Below are 16,436 nucleotides of genomic sequence, written 5' to 3' on the forward strand. Positions count from 1 at the left end.
TCCAGGCCTGGCTCCATTTCAATCGTTTCCCCAGTGTTGAGGCTTGAAAGTTTTCATCTTCTTAACCAAGTCCTAATTACCCCTTATGGAACTTGTTTATGAGAAAAGAAAATCAAACTTTATTGCCAAGTTAGTCTCATGTCACCATTTCATTTAACTAGGCCCAAGGCAGATTGTTAAACTGGCAATTATCAGCCTCAGCTATCCTAGAAAGCTTTCCTTCTCCCCACCACCCCCTCCTTTTCTTTGGCATGGCAAAAAATGCCACAGTAGAGACATGAGTTATTATAGTTCCCCTGCGGTTGTGCATTGAATAATTTCACTGCAGCCTTTAGTATTCAGGAAGAGACTGAGGTCATGAAGATCAAGAGGCAGCACTTCACATAGTTCAGTGTGACCTCCACAGAGTTTCTGAAAGTGCAGGTTAAAGAGAGGCTAAGATGCTTTCTTTTGGTGGGAAAGGAGAGGCATCCCTGCCATCTCTTGGCCTCTGGTGAATGAGGTTTTCAGGATCAGGATTTCAGAATCTGCAGCAGCTGTTTGCTCACAGGTGGCACTGGACAAAATTTTTTTTTAAAGTGTGTAGAATACACGGCTTTTGTCACTTCATCTTCAAGCATTGTCAGTTTCCAGCCTGACTGCTATGCTTGCTTCCATGCTCAAAGCCACTCTGTGCGTATAATGCACATCAATATCAGTGCCACAAGGCATTGGACAACTGGGTAAACTGGAGTTCAGGAGGAGGACCCCAGCAACCCGGGCTAGCCAGTGTGGATGAGAAATGAACAAATGTTGAATAAAGAATGCCAGGATCATTTAAAGAGCTTAGGGGAAATGCCCCTGCAAGGATGGCCGCAGCTGCCCTGAGTCCCTAAGAGGTGGGGGAAAGTAGCACCAACATTTCCCTATCAATAGCAGCCAGCAAACACAAGCTAAGAGCTCACCTTTTCACCCATAGCAAGCAGACATGGTCACGTAGTGGAATCAAGAGCAATCAAGCATCCTTCAAGCCAATAGCATAAGTCTGAGAATCAATGGGAATCTTCCCATCCTCAAAGAAGCAAGTCCCAGAAAAAGAGTATAAGAACAGGGACTCAGAAAATGGAAGTAGGCAAGCTCACCTGGCAACCCAGCCTGGAACAGCGGAAGCTTGCAACCTTCCTGCCTATGCACAGGACTTCCATCCAGAGTTTACTGTGCAGAACAACCAACCAACAGCAAGCAGACTTGGACTTCCTCTCTCTTTCTGTTATCTTCTCTCTGTCTATAAGGCTATTATGCAAGAGGCTCTTCAACTCTATAGAAATACAGAGTATGATTGGGATGCAGGAGGAATGTCTGCTGCCAAGACAACATCATGTTAAAACCTTGTACTTGCTCTATATTTTCTTCTGAATAAACATTCCTTTGCTTTCCAAATGTTGCGTGTGTCTGTGTGAATGTAAAGCTGGGGCACATTCCACCCTGGCAGCACATGATAAACCCCAGTAAAGGATACCACCTCTAGAGGGCAAGCACCTTCTTTTGAGGTGCATTCCCCCCTGAGATTAGCTGGCTTGACAACTCACGGTGCCCACAGGCTGCCATCACTGCCATTTCACAGGAAAGTAAAGAGGATGGATGTAATTTTAAGAGAGGATTTACAGCAGTGCTTGAATTACAGGGCCTAGTAAGGCTCCCCCTGCCTTACTTGAGGGGAAGCCACAAGTGGGGAGGCACGAATGGACTAAACTGCATGGGGCTTGTGGCACGCCTACAATTTCCCCTGATAATTCACGTGCAGACTGACAGCTTAGTCCCAGTCACGATGAGAGCCCCACTTCCTTCTGCTTCACCTTCTGAATGACTGGCAGGCACTCCAACACATGGGATGCTGATTTAACCTTTTTTTTTTTTTTTTAAGAGTGTTTTTTTCTCCTCCTGGAGTATGAGCGGCATCTCAAGCCAGGAAGCCTGCTTTCTGGCCCTGCACCTTGCAGACAATAGATCATGCCTGCGTCCAGTTCTTTGCAGCAGTTGGCCGGGAGAATCAATGCCTGCGTGCCCCCAGCTGAGCGTGTGCTGCCATGCACACTGGCTCTGTCGTACAACTGTCTGCTGCGAAGAAGTCCACACTTGCGCACCTGTATACAGAAGGGCACGTGTGACATCTGGAACCCCAATCGCACCTGGTGCCAGGTCACATGGGGACCTTAAAACGCACCACTATAGACATTTGTGTCACCCCTGTGGCAGGGGGCTCAGCCAACATGCGTAATGTGGGGCTAGTTATGTGGGGTGAATCTCTGAACAGGAGTTTTTGCTTTCTGAGTTGAAGGGTTTTATTGTGCATGAAAAAATATACAAGTCTGGCTTCACTTACATTACTGACATGTTTGCATCAGTCCACCAAATGAAATGAAATGAAATCAAGGGCCCTGATCTCTATCCAGAGGGGTTGTTGTGTTGTGCTGCTGTAGCAAAAATGAGTACAATATCACCTGTTAAAAATAACAGACTTATTGTTGCATATACTTTCATCTAGGAAGCCGGGGACAACTGCGTGATTGTTCCCTGGGTTCTGTGAGGCACCCATTTGATTCCTGGGCTTGGTTCCCTAGACTTGGGGCTGGTGAACACACGGAGCAGTCATGAGGCACTTGCCAGGATCTGAGCCCCACACACTCTTCTGGTTCACACACAGTAGCCCAAATGGCTGCCACAACTGGTGCAGGAGAGGGATGGTGCTTGTGATCGCCAGCAGCATCCCTCTTCCTGGCAACAGGCAGCACTGCCTGGGCCGCTGCACGTGGCGCGGAAGAAGGGTGGTGCTGGGGTCTTGCCAGGAAGGGAGCCTGCAAGAATGCTGGGCAAGCAGCCTCCCGCTCCTGCTCCCTGGGCAGTGGCCTTTGTGCTGCAGCACCAGATGTGCAAGAAGGTTGCCAGGTGCACAGTCTTTGCTCTGCAAGCATTCGTGGACTTCCTCTTGCTTTGCACGACCAGGCTGAGCATGACAAGGAGTCCACAAATGCTAGAGGGCTGGATTCCACTGGGTTTTCTGAAGCTGAACTGTTCCCTCATGTGTCTTCTCTATGTGGGAATGGCAACACAGGCAAAATTGATGCATGCTGGGTTTTTAAACTTCAAGGTAGACTTCACCAGGATGGAATGGATGTGCCTGGAAGGGGACATAAGCTGCGAGACAATAAGGAAGAGGCTGAATCTATACCTAAACTCCTTTCATCCAGATGTCACCATGGTGGTGCTCTACCCACATCCCACATTCCTCACTCCTAGCATGCGTGCCAAGACCAGTTGTGGAATGGCAGTTTTCATGCCATTTCCCCATGTCAAATGAATACTTCCTAGCAATATTTGTGGGGAATGGAGGAACATGGGCACCACTCAAGTTTCTTTAAGCCTCATATGGTATCGAAACATCTCAATGAAAAAAGTCAGTTCTTCTGAACCCTCCAAGAATGTGCAAGAACAGAGGGAAAGGGAGAGAAATAAGTGGGAGGTGGAAGCATTTGAGCTGAGAAAGGCATGAAAAACTCACTAACCAAGACTTACTTTCTAAAGAATTATTTTAGGTAAGGGGCTTTGCTAATAAAAAGAGTGACAAAGGGGTAGATGATGATCTTAATGTCTCCCACCATGTAGCTTGGGTGCAAAATGTGGAAGGGAGAAAAGGCTTGGCACCTCTGTTGGATTCAGTGCCCACCTGTTGATGCAGAGGGCAGTACCACAGGTATGGGGCCAAATCTGCCCTCCTGGGCTTCACATCTGCCACTCTGCATTTCTCCAAAGAGGCTCTGCCCCCTTTCCCTGGCCCCGTGACTTTCCTCTGAGCACCAATCATTTGGTGCTTTGCTGGGTCTCGCGCAACCTTTTCTCATTCTAAGCAGTTGAAATGGCTCTCCTAAGGTTCTGTTTCTGGAAATAAAAATGTTATGCTAGACTGGGCTGGGGTGGAGGCCCACCCCTTTCCCTTCAGTCCCACCCGCCACTGGATGCAGCCCCTGAAAGCATTGCTGGAAGGGAATGGGCCCTTGGGCTGAAAGGGCTGAACTCCTACGCCTTAATGACTGCTAGCAGCTAGTCAGGAATTCATGGTCTCCCTTGCCTGCACTGCATGCTTCCCTGGGCACTGAGTGCTCTGAAAGACCATGCTGTGGATGCACTGTGCATGTTGACCAGACTGGAACTTAGTGGAGCGAGAGGGTGCGTATACCTTTCCCGATGTCCTGTGCCCCCTGAATAGTGAGTGGAAGCAACGTCCATGACCCATGGCAGCCAGCTGTGGGGAGCGAGGGCACACATGCAGTTTATTCTGCCTTACACATCCAGCTCTGCACGAGCTCCCCTGTTGGGGAAATATTGAGATGTTGGCCCTCAAGCTGCTAAGGAAACCCTTTACAAAGTCATGGAACTAATTTCTTTGGCCAGAATTCAGTGGTAGGTTGGTGTTTTCTTTTGCACAAGGTAAACCCGAAAACACGTTTGCTCTAAAAGTAGAGAGCCAAACCTGAACCAATCAACTGAAGTCAGCAAGGTTCACCTTGCAGTGCTTTTTGTGTGTATTTTGATATAAACCCCCATTGGGTTCAGCTAGACTTTTCTGAGGTAAGCATATGTGAGGAGGTCACTAGACACCAGCAGCAAGCCCAGTGATGTATTTAGTGCAATCCACAACTAAGAATACTTAGAGAAGACTTGCTGAAATCAATTGGGCTCAAGTTCATCATGACTAATTTACATTCTGTAGCTTTCAATGGATCTGCTCTAAGATTCATAAAATCTGGAACCAACTCTTTCATTCGTATTGTTATATTAATTTAGCCCCTGTGACATGCTAGTAACATTCTTTTCAATACAGGGACTGAAGGCATAAAGCAATTGATGGTTAGAACCAGCCATCTGTTTGAATGGCTGGGTTCAGACATATGGTAGCCCATAGACAGGGGTTGAATATGGGTTAAGTGTGGCTTCTTGTTCAATCATAGCTTGTTGAAATGTGGGTTCTGAGCTTCCCTGAAGCCAGCTGTGCTAACAAACCATGTTAACCTCAAACAACCCATAGTGCACAACCCAACAGCAAAGCATGGAGTCTCTTTATGAGTTGTTTGTGGCTAGCAAACCTTGTTTGTTAGGGCGGCTGGGTTCATTCTAGATGTGTGGCTTGTTAGTGTTGTTGGGTTCACACTAGACAATAACCCACATTGCAATGGCAACCCATGTTTCACCATCAACCTATACTTAATCCACACTGTCCCCTTGAATGTGGTTAGTACATTGTCGGCACTCAGTCACCAGGTGGGTAGGCGTTTGTCTCTCTGTGTGTAAGAGACGATCCACACAGATCTCAACATATTTTGCAAATTATGTGTGGAAGCCCATAATGGGATCCTGTTTGGAACAGGTTCTAAAGGAATCTCACACTCATTCTCACATTCACTCTCATACTTTTTGCATGTGCAACTTGTTTCAGTGGGGAGAGGGGTACAAAAATGATGCAGTGCAACAACTAGCCAGTCCTTGATTTTACTAAAAATGTGGGTCACATCAGCATTAAAATACTACACACAGTACAAAACCTGTGCTGCACCTCCCTCTTTGCCCATGAAATATGCTCACAATAGGCTGTAATCCTGAAACCACTTACTCAGGAGGAGTCAAGCCAGATGCTTCAGTTGACCTCATGGCTCAGCACAAATGAATGTGAAATTGCAAACTAATCTCCTTGTTGAAAGTCATACAAGAAAACTCTGGTTGAACTTTTCCACCCTACTTAGTGGAAAAGAGAAGGTCAGTTATAAATAAAGGACACCATTCCAAAAACTGTAAAAACAAATTTCATTTTAAGTATTCAGCTCATCAAAGAAACAAAACAAAGCACAATCCGCCCCTGGCCCCAGCTTGCCCATTCAAGATGAATGTTGCAGGTCGGGCAAAGACAGCATTCAGCTTCTGGTTGATGAGTTTCCCAAAAGCTGCTTTAACATCTTTATTCCTCAGGCTGTAGATCAGGGGGTTGAGCATAGGAATCACTACAGTGTAGAAGACAGACGCCCATTTGTCTTGATCCAGGGCATAGACAGATGTTGGGCGTAGGTACATGAAAATCACAGTCCCATAAAACAAAGTGACTCCAAGGAAGTGGGATCCACAGGTGGAGAAGGCTTTCATTCTCCTCATGCCAGGATGCATTCTCAGGACTGATGCTAAGATGAAGATGTAAGATACCAGGATGACAGAGAGGGAGCTCATCCCAACAAAGCCAGCAAAAACAAAAAGCAGGATCTCATTGACGCGGGTGTCAGAACAAGAGATTGCCAGGAGTGGAGGAACATCACAGAAAAAGTGATCGATAAGGTTGGAGTGGCAGTAATGCAGGCTGAAAGTCCCTGTTGTGTGTATTACAGCATTTGCTGAGCCAGCAAGATAGGAGCCCAGTAAGAGTCGGGCACAGAGGGACTTGGACATGGCAGAAGAATAGTGCAATGGACTGCAAATGGCCACACAGCGATCATAGGCCATCACTGCCAAAATGTAGCACTCAGCATCCACAAAAGCAGCAAAGAAGTAGAACTGGGCAGCGCACCCAGGGAAAGAGATGGTCCTGTCTTTGGATATAAAGTCAGACAACATTCTGGGGGCAATGGCAGATGAGTAGCAGATGTCACAGAACGACAGGTGCCACAGGAAGAAGTACATGGGGTTGTGGAGGTGGGCATCAAGTGAGATCAGGAGGATCATGCCCAGGTTTCCCACAACATTGACAAGGTAGATGATCAGGAACACCACGAAGAATATGATCTGCATTTGTGGATTACTGGAGATGCCCAGAAGGAGGAACTCGGTGACCACAGTGCTGTTTCCTTTAACCATTTTCATACAAGGACTTGAAAGAATTGGAGAATGTAAGACCTCTGTGATCCCTGGAACTGGATGGAATCTCCAAGAATATAGCAGCTGCAGCATCCCAATTTCTTGCCCTACCTTTCAAGTAGACTAGATGAACGGATGCCAGTTAAAGTGTTGCTTGAACCTCAATTGCTTTGGGAGGCTGATGCTGCCTCCCAATGATCATCCAGACTTACAGTCCTCAAAAAGATTTCAGAAGACTCAAGCTTGCCAAATGATGTTCCCTTTTCTCTTCTCTTGCACCCTCTTATTGGTGACTGCAATCCAATCCAAGGTTTCAGCTCTCAAGCAAGTCAGTGTTTTTCTGATCCCAATGGATTTTGTGGTGTCTCCAGTTGTTCAGTAGCATGCCACTATTTATAGAGCACCAGAAAATGCGGTAATTATTGTGCTGTGTAGATGCAGGGGCTGCAAGCTTGGCACCCAAAGGATTTCTGATCTATGATTTCCCTCCTCTGTGGACTCAGTATTATGACATACTTTTTAGTAATATAGGCATCCCATGTAATTGGCTTTTCTGTTTTGCTTCCCTCCTTACTAGAGCACTGAACTTTGGCTGTCACTAATTTATAGGAAATAGATGTCATGGGCATATCTTTCTTCTGGCACAGCTCACAGATTCTTTCTACTGGGAAATTAGATTCTATGGGAGGTAGTTGGTGAACCCCATTGTCCAATCTTCCTACCAGAAAAACATGTTTTTACTTGTCAGACCCTGATAATGGAAACAAGAATGTGAATTCTGTGACTGTATCAGGAATTTGTTAAGGACAGTGCACATTCTCTGCATGTAAGTGGTTATGCACCTCTGTAGCAGGACTGGGAACTACCTTTGCTCAGGAGCCCAAAGATGAGCTCTAGTGAGAATACACTAGTAGATTAGCACATTCTTCCCCATTCTCCATATTGTGAAAGGAGGAATTTTGTGACACCAACCACTGAATCAAATGGAGCTTTAAAAATAGTTGAAATGGATGTCAAAATATATGTGGTTGCCCTGAGCTGAAAATATTAGGGGTTTTCAAATCTAGTGGTTTCATTCACTAAACTTTTGGATCAATGTTATTGAGATGGTATAACCTATAGCAGAATCCATTTAGGGTTTCCCTGCAAGAGGCTTTTATTCATCTGCTTTACCAAGGCTTTTGTTTCCAGATTCTTAAGATCAACTCCTTTATTCATGATTCTTTCCTCTTTTCTTCTGCCTTTTTATAGCTCACCACAACCACAAGGTGGTGCTCCAATATACTGGAATTATAAAAATAAACAAAAGAATCCAGATCATTTCTTGACCTTAAAAAAAAAAAAAAGCTGTGGAAAAGGCTGAAGTGCAGGAGAGGCCCTAGAAGATACAGATGTCGTGTAAAGCGCAGATAAAAGACCATGAGGGAAGAATCCTCAATGGGGCACAATTAATGCCTTGCGTGGAGAGGCCCTTAGTAGGAGACCATCCAGTAACACTAGGGGGGCATTTCTGAAAGCTGGTGGAAAAAACGGATTTGATATTTGTCGCAGCAAAAAATTAAAGAATGAATTGCTCCCAGTGGGGAATTGTTTTTAATTTAATATGTTTATATTATACATGTTCATATTGATGAATGCATTTAATAAGTTTTGAGAACTGAGAGAAAACTGGATCAGTTTTCTTTCTTTCTAACTTAAGAATGTAGACCAATCTGAGCTCAGTCTGATGAAACTGTAATAGAAATACATTATATCTGTTTCTAAAGTGTTTTTATTTCTGTCAATGTGTGTTTAGCAAAAATGTTCCTATCTTTGCTATACATAAGAGGGAGATAACAGGAGCATTGTCTGAGTTGTGAGATATAAAGAAAATCTGCTTTAAAAAACCCCAAGAATTAAATAAGAGAGAGAGAGAGGCTAAAATGGAGCAGCAGATGTGTCTGAGTCATCCATGTTGTTGGAATAGCGTGAGCAGTCAAGCTGGTCCTTAAGACCCAGACAGTATGACCAATGGTCAGATAGTTAGGGAAGTGTTCTCTAGCATATTTGTAGTCTGTTCCTTCCACAAAAGACCACCTGGCACCAGAATGCACATGGCAGCCTTTCAAGGGCCACTGTGCAGTCTCCTGACTGAATGTGGTGGGGAATTAAGGGTGTTGGAGCAGAGAAGGGTTTGGGGAGGGGGCATTATTTTTGAATGGGTTGACTGGGTCAGTCTGTACCTTTGAAACTTCCTTTCCTTACGTGGGGAGGCCTCCTTCCACCCCACTGAGAAGGCAGAACATTGAAGGCTTTCACAACTCACAAGTAACATTTTATTATAGTACCCAACTCGCACAGGCAATTTGTTTGCTTTTTAAAAAAAGAGAAATTCATTGCTTCTCACTGTTACTCAAAAAAAGTGTATGTGTCTGCCTGGGTGTACACATGGAGTTATACAAATATTGTTGATCGTTTTCTTATCATTTTGTAAATGGAATTTTGAACACCATTCAATTTCCTTTATTAGCCTGCAGCACAAAAAGGCTTCGTGTTCAGGACTCAGTTCTTCTCAGTGCAGCTTTTGGGGGCTGGTTATGCTGATCACCCACACCAGCCTGGTGGTCCCTGAGCCACAACGGAAGGCACTAAAGATGTGCAGGGGAATTAACATGAAGGCATATATGGAACCAGCATGACGAACTAGACTGCCACAGGCTTCAGGTACTAACAAGATAAAAACATCCTCAGGACTGCTTCCTGAAAGAACTACTGGTTCTTGGAAGTAATGCCATGCAAACAATGGCATTAATCCAATCCAGGGTGGACGGGTCCTAAGCACACGAATGGTGGAAATGCCCATCCTTGGGGTAGTGACCCACAGACTCCCATTATGGAAAGGAAGTTCCGAGGATGACCCTAGCAACACATGCATGACCAAAGGTCTTACTAGTCATTAACATTATCAGGCTGGTAAAAATAAAAGGAAAGGTACATGCTTGCAGTCCATATGTATTTATTCTGCCCTCCACTTCATCCCAACTTTCTTCAGAGCTTCCTTTACCTCCATGTTCCTGAGACTGTAAATGAGGGGATTCAGCACTGGGATTACCATGGTGTAGAAGACAGAAACGACTTTGTCCCTCTCCAAGGCATAGCTGGAGCTGGGGCGCGAGTAGATGAAGAGGATGGAGCCATGGTACAAAGTGACAGCAGTCAGGTGAGAGGCACAGGTGGAAAAGGCTTTCCATCTCCCTTCAGGGGACTGAATCCATAAGACGGCCGCCAGGATGAAGGCATAGGAGACAAGGAAAAGTGCTGAGGGAGTAATCACATTTGAGGCCAGAATGAAGTACAGCACAGATGGGTAGCTCCCTGGGACATTACAGGACAGCTTCACCAGTAGAGGAAGGTCACAGAAGAAGTCGTCAATGATGTTGCCTTCACAGAAGCTCAGCCTGAAGGTTTCACTCATGATTATTGTGGCATTGGTGAAGCCGCTTAGATATGAGATGGCCACCGGCCCAGTGCACAGCTTTCTGGACATGGCCATGGCATACAGCAGGGCTGCATAACGGTCATAGGCCATGGCTGCAAGGAGGTAACATTTGCTGTATGCAAGGCCAGCAGAAAAAAAGAACTGGGAACCACAACCTCCGAAGGAAATGCTGTTGTCTTCAGAAAGACAGTTCGCCAGGATTTTAGGGGTGTAGCCAGAGGAATACCAGGGGTCCAGGAAGGACAGATTCCCAATGAAGAAATACATGGGCGTATGGAGGTGAGAGCTGCTACAGATTAGGGCAATCAGTGCCATGTTCCCGCTCAGGCTGGCTATATATATGAATAGAAGCAGCACAAACAGGAGCACTTGGAGTTTGGGGTTTGTGGTGAACCCCAGAAGGATGAACTTTGCCACTGTGGTCTGGTTTCCTTTCTCCATGAAACTGCTCGAGATCTGTTGCTGAGGAAATGGAAGAAGCACACTGGAGTTATTTCAGTGAGCTATATTTCAGGCCTTCTTGCCAAGTAGAAATCAAGGATTGTCTGACTTTAATGAATAACGCCAGGTAATACTGGAAGGGGATGCCATTCCCGTGTTCTATGGGTGCTTAATTATGATCACATACAGCCTTCCCCAGCCCGATGCTCACTGAATGGACCACAATGGTTGGACTACGGTGCTCCGCTATGCAGGCTGGAGAATGTTGGGAGCTATAGTCCAACATATGGAAACCATTCTGGGTTGGGGAAGGCCCATCTAAAAGCAGGGCTGGCTCCAACCTGGAGGAGGCCCTCAGAAAAAGATGGTTCACTGTCTTCTCCTATTTGCTCTCTCCCCCACTGCAAGCTTAGGTAGTGCACTATTGGGTACCTGGGCAGCCACCATTTTAAAATCCCCATAATGCCCTAGACCGCCCAGCACAGCACTGCTGCAGGCTTCTCACACCCAGACATTGGGCCCCTTGGGAAGGTATGCTGGAGGATGGAGCCAAAGGAACTGCCTAGCACCAGAAACAGGGCAATGTGCCGCATCGTCAGAGGCAAAATGAAACAGATATCTGGGGAGGCCATAGGATGGATTGGCATCCTAGCTGTGACCCCAGAAAAGCAATCTGAAGTCATGCTGCGCCTTCAATCTTTGAGGGCCATCCTTCCACCTCACAGCAGGTGTGGTTCTTTCCACACGAGCTGAGTTCCAAAGGCAGAGGTTGGCTCTGGAGCTGGTGTGGAGGGGATGGGAAGAATGGGGCACAGCATTGTCCAGGGAAGCCAAGCAATGCCTCCTCCTTTCTTCTTCATGAGGAGGGGAAAACAGTTGGACAGCTGAAATCAACTGCATAAATGCTTTGGAGAGTGACAGGAGGCAATCCTAGCCTCCACACTTTTCCCACTGTCTAACCCAATTTGGAGAGGTATAGGCAGCCACACTGAATGGCACTAGAAAGCACTTAAGGAGTGTAGTTGCAAACCTACAAGTTTAGCAGAGGTAAGGAGAACAGAACTAATAATACTACAGAAAGTAGTAGAATATGAGAACAGCTGTACAAGAAGCAGAATAGATGACACCGTCCCTTTTAAGCAGTTCTGTTTACAGTCTCATGGACTGAGCCAAAAAGTGGGATTACCCCCCACCCCACTCATTAACTTCAAAGGCATATGTAATACATATACCCTGCCCCAATAGGGTGCCCTCTGGGTGTTTTGGACTGCAGATCCTATCATACTGGACCATTGGCCATGCTGGCTAAGGCTAGTGGGGGCTGTAATTCAAACATCTGGAGGGCACCACTTTGGTAGAGGATGAATTGTATCAATCTCATTTTTAAAAAATCTCTTTTGTAGAGAAGGAAGAATTGAGTTTCTCTCCTTAAATGTTAATGGGCTGAATGGACCTTCTAAGAGAAGAAGGGTTTTTGCTCAACTTCAAAAACGAAAATTAGATATAATTTGTTTGCAAGAAACACACATTAAGAAGCAAAGAGTTAAGCTTCTGGAATGCCTAAAACTGGGGAAATTGTTTGTATCTTCTACATCTCAAAAGAAAAGAGATCTAGCACTCTATGTTAAGGAAAAACTGGAACCTAAATTTATTCTTGCTGATGCGGAGGGTAGGATTCTGATGGTTGAAATTACAATTAAACGGAAAAAAGTACTTTTAGTGGCAATATATGCGCGAAATGATCATCAGGAAACTTTTTACCAAAAATTACACATGTTACGTCTACACGTGAATTTCCAGACTATGTGTGTAATGGGAGATTTCAACGCGATTGTGAATAAGGAAATGGATAAGAATGCTAGTAAAGGAAAAAAGGGTAGGAGGATACCCCCAAAGTCCTGCTCTAACATGATTGAGGAATTCAGACTGACGGACGCTTGGAGGCATAAAAACCCATCTTCTGCCAAATGCTCTTTTTACTCAAATGGACATAGGTCGTGGTCTAGAATTGATATGGTTTGGATAACTCCAGACTTAGCACCAGATCTGATAGAAGCTGAAATAGAGGCAAATGTCTGGGCAGATCATAATCCAGTATTTTTATCACTAAAAGGAACTGTAAGGACGCCCAGATGGAGCCTAGATAAAGCATTGTTAAAAGACAAAAAATTTACAGAAAAGATAAATAAAGAAATGCAAGTATTTTTTCAAATAAGTAAACCAGAAGAAACCTCTTTACAGAATGTCTGGGATACGGCCAAAGCCTATGTCAGAGGAGTGATAATAACATACTCAGCGCAAATAAATAAAAAGAAAAAACAAGAGCGAGCACTGATAGTAGAGGAGTTGATGAAACTGGAACAAGTGCTGCAGGAGGACCCATCAAAACAAAGTCTTAAGTCTCAGCTGTATATTTTAAAGCATAAGTTAAACCTTTTGGATACAAATGAGCTTACTAAACAAATTAAATTGACCAAACAGAACTTCTTTGAAAATGCTAATAGACCAGGGAGATGGTTAGCACATAAAGTTAAGAAAGAAAAAGAGAAGAGGTTGATTGTGAAATTGAAAGATGGAGAAGGACAATTACATTCACAGAGTGCACAAATCAAGAAAATAGTGGAAGACTTTTTTAAAAAGCTGTATCAGAAGGAGGGGATTCCAACTGAGAAAGTTAAAGAATATATTCAAAAGGAAGAATTACCAGAACTACCAGAAAAATACCAAAAATTATTAAACCAAGAAGTCACAATTACAGAAGTAATAGAAGCAATTCAGTGACAAAAGAATGACAAAACCCCTGGCCCGGATGGACTACCAGCAGAGTTTTACAAATCATTTGAAGCAATTTTTGCTACACTCTTAAAAGTCATATGCAATGAAGCATTGTTAAATGCTAAAATACCGACTACTTGGACTGAGGCAAATATCACATTAATACCAAAAGAAGATACGGATGTAGCACAGATTCAAAATTACCGACCTATATCACTATTAAATGTGGATTACAACATTTTTGCTTCTGTACTCGTAGAAAGACTAAAGAAGTTATTAATAGACTTTATCCATCCAGACCAGAATGGCTTTTTACCAAAAAGACAAATGAAGAATAACTTGAGAACTATCTTGGATATTTTAGAATATTATGAGATACATACCGAAAAACCAATGGCTTTATTGTTCATGGATGCCCAAAAAGCCTTTGATAACGTTAATTGGCAATTTACGAAGCAACAGATGATTCAAATGGACTCTGGTGAAAAATTTATGAATGCAATATCAAGTATTTATCAAAAACAGTCAGCCAGGATCTTAATTAATGGAGAACTTTCAAACCCTCTAGAGATCCAAAAGGGCACAAGACAAGGATGTCCGCTGTCACCCCTGTTGTTTATTTTGATTTTAGAGGTATTGAATAGATCTGTTAGGGATGACAAGGACATCAAAGGAACTAGAATTAGGGATGAAAGTTATAAATTGCAAGCCTTTGCGGATGATTTGGTTTTTATAATGGAGGAACCTTTTGTAACAATGCCTAAACTTCTACAACGGATTGAGGAATATGGTGAAGTTACGGGAATGAAAATAAATAGAGAAAAAATGAAATTGTTAGTTAAAAACTTTACGCGAGAACAAAAAGAAAGACTCCAGGAACAAGTAGATTTGCAGATTGTTAAAAAGGTTAAATACTTGGGAATCTATCTTACAGCTAAATGTACCACTTTGAAAGAAGATAATTATGATAAATTATTGAAGGATATTAAAGATGTTTTGGGAAAATGGGCCAATTTACAATTATCTTTGATGGGAAGAATAGCACTTGTTAAAATGAATATATTACCTAAACTTCTGTTTCTGTTTCAAATGATTCCCGTAAAAATTGATAAAAAATTCTTTGATGACTTAAATTTTCATATCTCGAGATTTATCTGGAGAAAAAAGAAACCAAGGTTTAAATTAAAAATGTTTCAGGAAGCTAAAAAGAATGGAGGTTTTGGTCTTCCTGATTGGATCTTGTATTACCAAGCGTCTGTTCTAACTTGTGGATAACGTTGTGAAATAAGAGAATTTTGTATCTTGAAGGTCATGACTTACCGATGGGATGGCATGCTTATATGTGGCATGAAAAAGCTAAGTCACGTGGGTCGTTTCTGAGTCATTTTATTAGAAGATCTTTAATGTAAGTGAGGGAAAAACTAAAGCTAAAACTGTATAATAAATTACCAAGATGGGTTTCACTTATGGAAGCTTTTGTATATCCAAATGTATTGAACTTGATCATAAGATATGGCGATATCTTGGATAAGGACGGTGGCCTGAAACTGAAGCAAGAAATACAATAACAGGGACTTAATATTTCCTGGTGGTATAAGGTGCAGATGCAATCGAGATATGCTAAAGATTGTAAAACATGGGGGTTCTACAAAGACCTAACAGAATTTGATCAAGTGATGCTTAAAACAGATGAGAAAATCATTAAAGGACTATATGATTTTTTACTTGACAGGAAAATGGAAGGGGAACAGGTTAAGGAAACTATGATAACATGGGCACAAAACTTTGGCTTTAATGTTGAACTAGAAAAGTGGCAAAAACTATGGGAAAGAAACATTAAAGTAACATTAGCAACCTCATATAAAGACAATTTATATAAAATGTTCTATAGATGGTATTTGTCACCAAGTCGATTAGCTAAGATGTTTCCAAATACGTCAAATCAATGTTGGAAATGTAAACATAAAGTGGGTACATTTTATCATATGTGGTGGACTTGTGATAATGCAAAAAAGTACTAGATTAAAATACATAGATGGATGGAGGAAATATTACAAAAACCCTTTGTCTTTAAACCCAAAGTTTTCTTGTTGGGCATCATACTGGAAGACATTAACAGACAGGAAATGTATCTGATACTGCATCTAATCACAGCGGCAAGGATTGCATTTGATTAATATTGGAAAAGTGAGGAGCTGCCCACCGATGGACTGATTGTAAGAAAGATCTCGGACTGTGCAGAAATGGATAGATTGACTTTATCATTGAAGGAGAAGGATACTGACTTCTATCGAACTTGGGACTCTTTTTATAATTGGCTGGAGAAACGGGACCTGGTGTACATTTAGAGATGTTTTTAAAACTATTATAAATTGATTTGAAATTTGACTTTAGAACGTTAAAAATATATGTAGTTGGAGGTTGACCCAGTAAATCCAATGTTTGCCATGTTTGATGCGTTTTAGTGTTAGTTTAAAATGTAAATAAAATATATTTTAAAAAATAATCTCTTTTGTCATGAATTGTCTTGTTCAACTGACTATGTTTCTAGAGCCCCATTCAAACCATTGCCCTGTTTGCCACCACAAGTTTAACCATGACCTTAATCAGGGCAATGGACTCCATTGAAGGTCTTGGTTGTCATTGCCTTACCTTGTCAAGCCTAGGCAAGCAGCTTACATTCAGCCTTATCCTCCTTGTTCATTCCAGAATATATGCAGTGGCAGGAGTGGAAGGAAGGAAGGAAGGAAGGAAGGAAGGAAGGAAGGAAGGAAGGAAGGAAGACACCTTTCTAAGAACTGATCGTCAAGTGTATTCTGCTCAAGTGTATTCTTCATATGGAGGTGGGAAAGGAAGCTGGAAAGGTTGTACT

The 16,436-nt window shown here is 43.1% G+C and overlaps 2 protein-coding genes across 2 annotated transcripts in view; both read right to left on the reverse strand.

Moving 5' to 3' along the window:
• LOC123018595 (olfactory receptor-like protein OLF1) overlaps positions 1 to 6,870 on the reverse strand; it is a 28,476-nt gene extending 21,606 nt beyond the window's left edge. The window contains exon 1 of the mRNA XM_044420854.1: positions 6,271 to 6,870. Coding sequence (XP_044276789.1) covers positions 6,271 to 6,870 — 600 coding nt within the window. The remainder of the gene's footprint in view (positions 1 to 6,270) is intronic.
• A 2,995-nt stretch (positions 6,871 to 9,865) lies between these two features.
• Positions 9,866 to 10,789, reverse strand: LOC123018550 (olfactory receptor 1013-like). The gene has a single exon (XM_044420757.1). The coding sequence runs from the start codon at positions 10,787 to 10,789 to the stop codon at positions 9,866 to 9,868; it is 924 nt and encodes a 307-aa protein (XP_044276692.1).
• Between the last annotated feature and the right edge of the window lie 5,647 nt (positions 10,790 to 16,436).

The sequence above is a fragment of the Varanus komodoensis genome, unplaced genomic scaffold (assembly GCF_004798865.1).
Source record: "Varanus komodoensis strain SLA01 unplaced genomic scaffold, ASM479886v1 scaffold110, whole genome shotgun sequence".
In the NCBI taxonomy this organism is placed as follows: domain Eukaryota; kingdom Metazoa; phylum Chordata; class Lepidosauria; order Squamata; family Varanidae; genus Varanus; species Varanus komodoensis.

What these genes read in the sequence shown, in the direction of transcription:
- LOC123018550 (XM_044420757.1), bottom strand. Translation starts at nt 10,789, where the DNA reads ATGGAGAAAGGAAACCAGACCACAGTGGCAAAGTTCATCCTTCTGGGG.